General features: G+C 41.6%; 1 protein-coding gene across 1 annotated transcript; it reads right to left on the bottom strand.

Annotated features, from left to right (window-relative positions):
- Positions 1–1,343: 1,343 nt before the first annotated feature.
- LOC101982685 (glycerol kinase-like) lies at positions 1,344–3,078 on the bottom strand. The gene has a single exon (XM_005356102.2). The coding sequence runs from the start codon at positions 3,076–3,078 to the stop codon at positions 1,426–1,428; it is 1,653 nt and encodes a 550-aa protein (XP_005356159.1). The 3' UTR covers positions 1,344–1,425.
- Positions 3,079–9,862: the final 6,784 nt, after the last annotated feature.

The following is a 9,862-nucleotide window of genomic DNA, read 5'->3' as shown; positions in this document are numbered from 1 at the left end:
ATATGTAGCCCCGATCGTTCATTTCCTGGGACCAGGCAAGACTTTCAATAGGGAGACTGGGACACTAGTCCAGCTACCTAGCCTTCGACCTACAGTCTGTCCTGCCTATGGGACATGCTGGGGTAAGGGGAGGCACAGAGATTGTAGGAGTGGCCAACCAATGACTGTTCCAGCCTGAGACCCATGCCACAAGAGTGAGCCCACTCCTGTTGCTGCCTGGAGAAATTGGGACCCAGAAGCTGAATGGCCCAGAGACCTAGGATAGAACCAAACACGACTGGAAGAAAAAAAAATGTCAATGTAATGATGGCTGATTATATTCTGCTATACTTAGAGATTGGTACTTAGCCCAATAATCATCAGAGAGGCTTCATCCAGCAACTGGTAGAAAACAGATGCAGAGATCCACAATCAAACATTAGGCTGAGCTTGGGGAATCCTGCTGAAGAGAGGGAGGAAGGATTATAAGAGCCAGAGGGATCAAGCACATCACAAGAAACCTCACAGAATCAACTAAACTTGGCTCATAGGGCTCACAGAGACTGAACTCACATCTAAGGAGCCTGAATGATCTGACCGAGGCCCCTTGCATATTGGTAAGAGTTGTGTAGCTTGGTCTTCTTGTGGTGAGGTCTTCCTTCCTAACAGAGGGAGCAGGACCTGTCTCTGACTCTTTTGTTTGCTTTCGGGACTCTTCTCCTACTGGGTTGCCCGGACTAGCCTTATTATGAGGGGAAGTGCCTAGTCTTATTGCAACTTGATATGCCATGTTTGGTTGCTATCTCTGGGAGGCCTTTCTCTGAAGGGAAAGGAAGAAGAGTGGATGGGGGTGGTGGGTGGAGGGAAGGATTGTAAGGAAAGGAAGGAGGGAAAATATAAGTGAAGAATAAAAAATACAAATGAAAAAACAAAAAGAATTTTTAAAAATTAAGGAGATCATAAAAACCCAATAGCACATATAATCAGACGTGGTCTCTTTGGAAATACCTTCTAATGGAGGCTATATTGTAAACAAAATGTGAATCCTTTTTAGAAGGTGAGTAAAACCCATAATTAGGCATTTGTGTGCAGAGCCACAAACCCTGCCTCATCCAGATCCCAGTGTGGTCAAAGATCACAATCAACAAAATGTGAATAAGAAATGGACAGGATGTCAGTACCCTGGAGGGGGTTCTACTAAGAGGGGCTCACCCCAGTGAAAACAGCTAATGTTAAGAAAAAGAAACTAATCTTTCTGTAGCACTTCTTTTTCTGCTGCTTTTCTTTATTTCACGCCATGGGTCTTCTTTGAGATACATACAACAAGGGACACATCAATTTGGAGTCTGAACGGTGGCATCACATTGAGACAACTGCTAGAGTCTCTCATTAGGTAAAAAGCTCTTACGTGAGGAATCCACAAGGTGGCCTGATTTGGGGGACACCTTAGATGTACCTTGCTCCAATCAATATCACCATGCTACTCACGACATAAAAGCCCAGAGTCAGACTGGCAAAGATGCTGGGGTCACGACTACCTTCGGAAGACTGAGTCATAACCCAACCCATTGACTTCATCACAGCTTTCTTCCATGTGGAATAACGGACTTCACTTTCCTCAGCTTTGATCCGAGGTTGAAACTTCTCCATCTGGACCACTGATAAGTCCTTGGGATCCAGACTCCACACACTAACTCCTTCTGCTGCCCCTGCTGCCATGGCGGCTCCCAGGGCAGTTGTCTCTGGCATGGAAGGTTTCATCACGGGAATGCACAGAATGTCAGCTTGCAGTTGCATAAGAATTTTGTTCTCGGTCATTCCTCCATCTACCTGTAAATGTTTCAGCGGGATTCCACAATCGCGATTCATGGCATCTAAAATCTCTCGGGCTTGGAAACAAACAGCTTCTAGGGCAGCAAAGGCAATGTGGCATTTATTGGTAAACTGAGTGAGTCCACAGATGATCCCTCTTGCACTGGGGTCCCAATAAGGTGCATATAACCCAGAAAAAGCTGGAACAAAGTAGCAGCCATAAGAACTGCCTACTTGTTCAGCAAGCTTTTCAATATCTCTTGATGCCTTAATAATTTTCATATTGTCTCTGAGCCAGCTAACAACAGCACCAGCTATAGCTACAGAACCTTCCAGAGCGTAATAGACAGGTTCCTCTCTGCCAAGTTTGTATGCCACTGTGGTCAGAAGACCGTGTTCAGAAACTACACACTTTTGGCCTGTGTTACATAGTAAGAAACAACCTGTTCCATATGTGTTTTTGGCTTGTCCATCCTGGAGGCACATTTGCCCCACCAAAGCAGCAGACTGATCCCCCAGACACCCGGATATCGGCACACCTTCCAACGGCCCAGTTTTCATTAGCCCATAGATCTCTGAAGAGCTCCGGATTCTGGGAAGTATGCACATGGGAATTCCAAAAAAATTGCAGAGCTCTTCATCCCACTGCAAAGAATGAATATTGAAAATCATGGTCCTGCTCGCGTTACTTACATCGGTACAGTGGACACCTCCATTGACGCCTCCAGTCAGGTTCCAGATAAGCCACGAGTCAATCGTTCCAAAGAGCGCTCTTCCATCTTCAATAGCCTTTTGGACTTTCCTCACGTTGCCAATGAGCCAGTGAAGTTTCACCGCGCTGAAGTAAGTGCTGATTGGGAGGCCTGTCTTGGTCTTGACAAAATTATTGCTTACTGAAATGCTTTTGTTGAGTTTCTCCACAGTGGACTGGGTCCTTAGGTCAAGCCACACCAACGCATTGTAGAGAGGTTCTCCAGTTACCTTGTCCCAGACTACAGTAGTTTCTCGCTGATTGGTGACACCAATAGCTTTTATGTTGGAAAACTCAATGCTCTGCTGTTTAAGTTTCTCGCATGTTTTCTCTATACAGTCGTACACGGACTGTAGGATTTCCTTTGGGTCTTCCTCTACCCATCCTTCTTTGGGGAACTCCTGTTTTATTTCCACTTGATGGTAATTAAGTAGTTCAGCAGTTTTAGGATTGAAAACCAAAAAACGTGTTGAGCTGGTCCCTTGATCCACTGCCCCTACCAACGGCCCCAAAACCGCTTTCTTAGCGTCTGCCATGAATCCAGCTTTGGTGGCAGGTTAGCGCGTCTGGTTTCCTTGGTGATGATAGTGGGCGAGGGAGGGTTCGGCACGAGACCAGAGGCGATTGGCTGAACCTCTGACTTCCTGGTAACTCCCTCATCCCTGATCGTCCCTGATCTCCAGAGGAGTAGGACTAACCTTGGATATAAAGCAGGCATCTTGAACTTAATTTGTTCAAAAGTTAACCTGGGATGTTCCCTCAGCTGCCCTGTGTTCCCAACTTAGTAAACACACTTTCTTTTAATTCACCCAGTTTCTCTGCCAGGATCCTAGCCGACTGTGCCCGTTCTCATAAGTCTCACAAACTACCAGGAAATCCAGCCTGTTCTCTCTCTAAATTACTACCGCTTGCCAAATTTACTGCCATCGTCTAGGTACAAGTCAGCCGCACCTTTCTCTTTAATGGCCAATAGCAGTGTCCTCCTGCCTGGTCATTTCCCAGTCTCTTGTACTAAAAAGTGTTGTATTCAAGCTTCGGGATGGAAAGATTTCCCGAAAATAAAAATATGATCATGCCCTTCCTTGGTCAAATTCTTCTCATTGTTTCCTATATATTTACAAGAAAGTTTAATTCTTTTCTGATCATCTGGAGAGTTCTAACTCATTAAGGTTCTAGGTTATGCCTTCTGCTTCATCTCCTAGACTTTTTGGAGATAGCGAAAGGAAAAGAAAGCAGAAATCTTAAACCTAGGTGCATTATAGTCACCTTTTAGCAGCAGGAAATTTATATGGACCTATCATTGTTCAAAGTGAGCTGTGGAGTGAGGGTCATCAAGCCAGAAGCAATAGCTGCAAGCAATATGGTTTCCTGGCTAACAAGGATCAGTTCTGTATTCTTGGCAGAAAGCCTTGGCCTCATCCAGATGCACACGGAGTGATCAAGGAGAAGCAGATAAACATCTACCACTGCTGACTGACGAAGAGAACTGGTCTACCGCATCTTGGCTTTCTTGCCTTCGTCTCTAGTAACACAAACACTAGTTAGACTTTTCTTTCCCATGAAGCAACTAATTACTAGGTAAGTTATTTTAAGTCCCAGCATTACTACAAAGAAAAATAAATTCCTTTCTGGCACCACCTTCAAAGAAAAATTTCAATAGGATTAGGTTCCTTTAATCTACGTGTGCATAATAATAGCTTCTAAAAAGGCTTCATCAAATCCTTCTCTATCTCATCTTTTCTTCAGCTGCACTGAAAAATAGCCCTTTATACTCAGCTTTTATGATAAAGCCTTCCCAAAGTACAAATTTTATTAACTTATGGGCATAATGTAGAATAGTCCAAACACAAATAAATTAATTACAACAAGTCAAGGGGACAGACATACTTTGCCCTAAGAACATTCAGAAAAGGGAAAGACAGATGGTATGTTTATATCAGAATATTCCCAGTAGTCCTGGAATACCAGATAACCCTGTTCATTGAGTTTTCTGCTCAAGTAGTATATATGCATTCACATAAAATTCAATTATGTAGGAAATTTGATAAGTTTCTGCTTTTCTGATTTTTTAAAATTTACTGTTATAATCAACTGTTGCTCTGTGTTTTCAAAATCATTCATGTTTATATGGGCTTGTGTTTTAATTAATATGTTAAATGCTTGTCATTGCAGGCTTCAGTCACCTGAGTATTTCCAAACATTGTTGGAAAAGGTAAAGGAATCTTCCATATTTAAATCTACTTTGCTGCCTTGGGACATGAAGTGCCTCTTCATTTTCTCAGGCTCTCCAGCTTCTATTTCCCTTGTAATAACCAACAGACTGTAAGTTCTCCTCCAAGACTGTCAGTGGGACAATGTTTCTTTCTTTGGAGAAAACTTCATGAATTTTTTCCAAAAACCTACTTAACTCAAGGGAAGTGGTATTTTGGTTGGGTAAATTTGTGAAGGGCACATATTTTCATACTTTTTTTTTTTTTTTTGCATTTTTTTTATTGAGTCAAGCTCCCATGTATCCTTAGGCAGGCCTCAAACTCCGTATGTAGCCAAAGGATGGCCTTGATCTCCACATCCTCCTGATTCTAGCTCCCCAGTGCTAGAATTACAGGCATGTCTCACCGCTCTCAGATTCAGTTTTCATTTCCTGTTTGGTTGCTGGGTACACACACATAGGTACACACACAAACATGTATAATAAAAATGCTTTTAGTCATGTTAACACATAAAACTTTTGGTTTTGAGGCAAAAAAACAAAATTACCTACCTTTTAATACCATGTTTCTGCAGTATTTTTGAGTATTTATTTTCTTCATAATTTGTATTTATGTATTTTATGTAAATTGTATTTTATGGTTTTTAATATTTTACTTTCCATTAGTGGGCAACTTACCTAAAATCAAGAAACATGCCTATGTTATTCCTATCTGTGACAAATATTTTTAATGTTAGCACATGAGCTGATCTGCATAAATGAGTCAGGCTGGTCAGTCAATCTTTACAGTGGGAACACACATACATTTCATGTTTTTGCTAAACCCAAATGGCTCTAGTCATTTGTTGGACATAATCCTTGGTGAATGATAACATTTAGAAAATGGTTTAAGGGTTGAACGCTTTTTGTTGGCAGTTTTAAAGAGGGTTCCAGAATAATGATTCTGAAATCATTCCAGAATAATGATTCAAGGGGGCACCATTAAGTAAGAGCAGTTCTTTTTATGCACCAGTATCAAGATGGTTTCTGAAAATCTGAGCAACAATGTGTGCCACCTTATTTTCTTTGCTAAAACACAATCTTAGTGCCTGTGTGAAGATTGCTTTCCCTGGCTTTTATACATCAGCAGATACTTTGGGATCATTTTCAGTTGGAATTACACATAAAAAAAATTAAGATTTTAGCCTACATTTATGTCCATTGAATATCACAGTTCTTGACTACTGGAAAAAGACTTAGGTTCGTAATCAGAGGTAGAGATCTTTTTGCACACATTAATAAGAAACATATCTCTGTGATGATGGCAGAGTCCCAGTCCTCCAGGTCGATGCAAGAAGAACCATGAGGCTCATGAAGCTATGGTGGGCTGGTACAGAACAGAGATTCTGAGGTCAGAGGACCTCAGCAACATTTTCACAATAGCAGTATTTCCCTGATCTCTGCTTAGGAGGAAGACAGCCTATCTTCCAGGGCTACTCACCATACAAACATCCTTAAGTGCACAACCTGGAACACAGGGCAATAGGTCTACTATTTGTAAGATGTACGGAAACAGGAGATACATGGAGAATTGTCTCAACGTCGTGTCTAGGGAAATCAAGGGTTTTGTTATGCTAACTGATCATGTACATAAAAATAAAATCCAAAGTGTCCCACCGTATTTCACATGGCTCACAAATGCTACTGCCAGCAGGATGGGACATTACGAAGACCCAGAGCCAAAAGAGGAGATGAGAAAGAAGGAGAAAGAGGGCGAGTACCTCTTTTACCAACTGCCATTGGCATGTCTGATGGAAACTAAGGGCTGAGGAGTAAATGGGTAGAGGTGTATGGGTCTTTCCTATCACACTGTAATGTCATTTGGAGCAAGTTAAAATATTTCTCTTTATTTCCATTTATTCTTAACTAGATCATAAAAACCCAAACAACCACTTTCAAAGGCTACTTCACCTCTGCTTAATACACAGCTCCTTTATTATTTTCATAAGCCAGAGAAGGCCCCAAAACAGGAGGTCAGACATGCCATGAATTGTATGGGAAAGGGCAAAGAAAAGCCATTTTCAACATCCATGAAAGGCCCTGCAAGGCTGACATGGGTAGTGTATGAATGGGGCTCATATTTGCTCTTGTGTTTTTATGCATAAAATCAAATGTAGGAATATTATGTATGCCTTTTTTTTTTTAAAGAAATCTTTAGTTGCTCTTTTGTTTAGACTGAGGACTCTTCCCACACAGCAACTGCTCCTGCATACACAGTAAGTGTAAAGGTCTATTTTCAAGGAATGCTATAAAGCTCTTGGGGAATTATAAACTGTTTCATCCGTCAGAAACTATTTGTCCAGGCCTGGCATGTCCAGCAAAGTCTTACTAAGCAAAAATTAAGATAATTGCTTCGGTTTCATTAGAAGGTAGCTGCCGTGTATCAGACCCCTAGGCACCCTGTGAACTGCAAACCCCAGAGGAAAAGGGGCTGCGTGCTAATGTGGATGTCGGCTGTGAGATGAAGGAGTCCAGAGAGAATGGATCCCAGCTGCTTTTGTTGGGTGTGTTCCCATCTGCATCCTCTGGAGAACTAAGGGGTGTAGCTCGTGCAAAGAAGAGATTCCAGAGGCGGTGTTCCTGTACTTCTCCAGTGCTAGCCCTCCTCATGCTGGCTCATTCATCGTACACCATATATAAAAATAGGCTCAGTGATTTTTCTCAAATGCCATTTGCTGTTTACCACACTTCACGTGAATGATGTCATCAACTTCTAGCCACAGTTCCTTGAGTGGCCTTACTAAACTCACTGTGCAGTTGTAGAAACGGCTGGCGGCATTAAAGAAACATGTGCAAAGTTCTCGAGTTGTAGAGAGAGTTGCGGGATGTAACTTCAGCAGTCTGCATCTGGGAGAGACTGATTCTTTGAGCACGCTGAAATGTCTCATGTGCTCCAGTAATCCTAGAATTGTTCAGACTGACCTTGTCCTTTGCCAGGACCCATTAAAAGTATTCAGTAGATTTGAAAGTGATTTTTGTCATGTTGGCGTCAATGTCATAGTGATTGGCTTGCAATAGGTGATATGCTGTTACTTCCAGTGCCAGGTCATTAGAAACACCTTTGTGATAACAGATAAGAAATCAAAAGAACACTGGGAAGAAGAAATGTCTCATGAGTTTAGAGAAAATTCATGTTTGGTGTGTAAGTTGTGTCTTGGAATCACATCAAACAATAATATCCACTGATTAATCTTCACTGCAGTTATCACATCTATTTAGCCACACTTGGCTGTCTTGACTTCTGTTTCTCCTACTGCTCCTCTTCCTCCTATTCTCCTAGTTCTTCCTCTACCCCTTCTCCCTGCCTATCTCCCCTGCCTCCCTCAACAGAAGGTGATTGTTGGCTTCTATTCTCTTCTGGGTCCAATACTGTCCTTGAACTCTAGGACCTTAATGGTAGGAATGAATTATCTGTGGTCAGCTTGTCCTGAATAAATGAGACTTTCTTCCCAATGCTCCTTTCTTCAGAGACTCAGTGCTATTTTGTAAAAGGTTGCAAAATACTGAGATTTTCTTCATGATTTCATGAGTTTACTCTTCACTTCCAACTCTATCAAATCTATCTCTAACCTAATGATCCCTCTTGTAGTAGAGCCAAGAAAGGAATTTCACCCGTTACTCATGGCGCTTGTAGTTCAGAGTCCTAAGCAGACTTTTAAAGAGTAAACACATTCCAGATAGAAATACTGGGGTATAGACTGTGGAATTGCATTAGTGCACTCTACAGATATGTAGATGTTTTTCTTTGTCTTACTATGTTCTGGTCACATTACATTCTGAGTTAGGAAGCAGCGAGAAGACAGGAAGGAGAGCCCAGCTATAAAAACCTCAAGACTGACCCCTGTGACCCACTTCCTCTAGTAAGACTCCATCTCTGTTAGGTTCCAGAACCTTCCACCATGGTGCTATTAGTTGAACTTGTAGGGGAGATTTCACATTCAAACTACAACACTACTTGTCTTGTGTGAATGAAAACTCCTGAAAAGAAGTCTTTGCTAAAGAGACTGACTGGTTAGAACTCCAGAACTCCTGGAATATTGCAGGTCTAGAAGATTACTTCCTCTTGAACTAGCTTTAGATCCTGGAGCAGTCATTTCTTGCCCGTGTGTGTCAGAACTAACATTATGTGACTACTGATCAAAAACGAATTGACAGGAATCTGTTTACTTAGGAGACCCCTTGGCTTCCACTGACCCAAAAGATAAGATTGTCATTAGATAAAATGTTAGGCCTATAGAAAAACTTCCTCCATCTTCCTGTAGCCACCTCTCTGATATGCTCACCTGTATTTTAAGCTCGCCTTGATTTGGGACTCTCTTTGTTCTGAAAAACTATGAAATTTCATGACATTGCTTCCACACTGGAACATGGGATTTGGGGTAATCTAAATCTGGGATCCAAAGCCATGGTCCCTCAAAATGGCTCCAGAACAAGCCTCTCTTATTCTCTTTAAGATGAGAACTGTATTTTGTGTGTGTATGTGTGTTGATACTCATGAAAATTCATATCCACACACTTAGTATTTTTTTTAATTATAAGGTTAGCAAGATGGTTCAATCGGTAAATCACTTGCTATTCATCATGATGACCTGATACCTGGGACCCACATGGAAGAGTCAGAAATGAACCAGCTGATGCAAGGTCCTTTGACCTCTATATGACAGTCATAGCACACTTGTTCACACAGAAGAAAAAGATAGAGATAGAAAGACAGAAAGAGAGAGGAGAGAAAGAGAGGGAGAGAGAGAGAGAAACTAAGAATGGAGGAATATAGTAATAAGCTAATTTAAAATCTAACCATTATAGTCATTTCACTAGCCTTTCCATTGAACTACTAGCTGGCCTGGATCTCTCTTCTCTAATCTACCAAGCTCTCCTTTCTTCCCCTCCCAGATGTTTGCCGATCTCATTTGGAGATGCATAAACTCTGTTTCATTAATTAGCAATTAAATATAACATTTCTTGGTTGCAGCATTAACACCGTTGATTGGCATGCCTCGCTGGTAGGAGCTGACGAAGTACTTGTCTTTTTCCTTTGGCTTGAGGGCCAAGACCATTTTTTTTTTTTTTTT

This window comes from Microtus ochrogaster, chromosome 18 (assembly GCF_000317375.1).
Source record: "Microtus ochrogaster isolate Prairie Vole_2 chromosome 18, MicOch1.0, whole genome shotgun sequence".
NCBI lineage: Eukaryota > Metazoa > Chordata > Mammalia > Rodentia > Cricetidae > Microtus > Microtus ochrogaster.
This window is presented reverse-complemented; position numbering and strand designations above follow the sequence as displayed.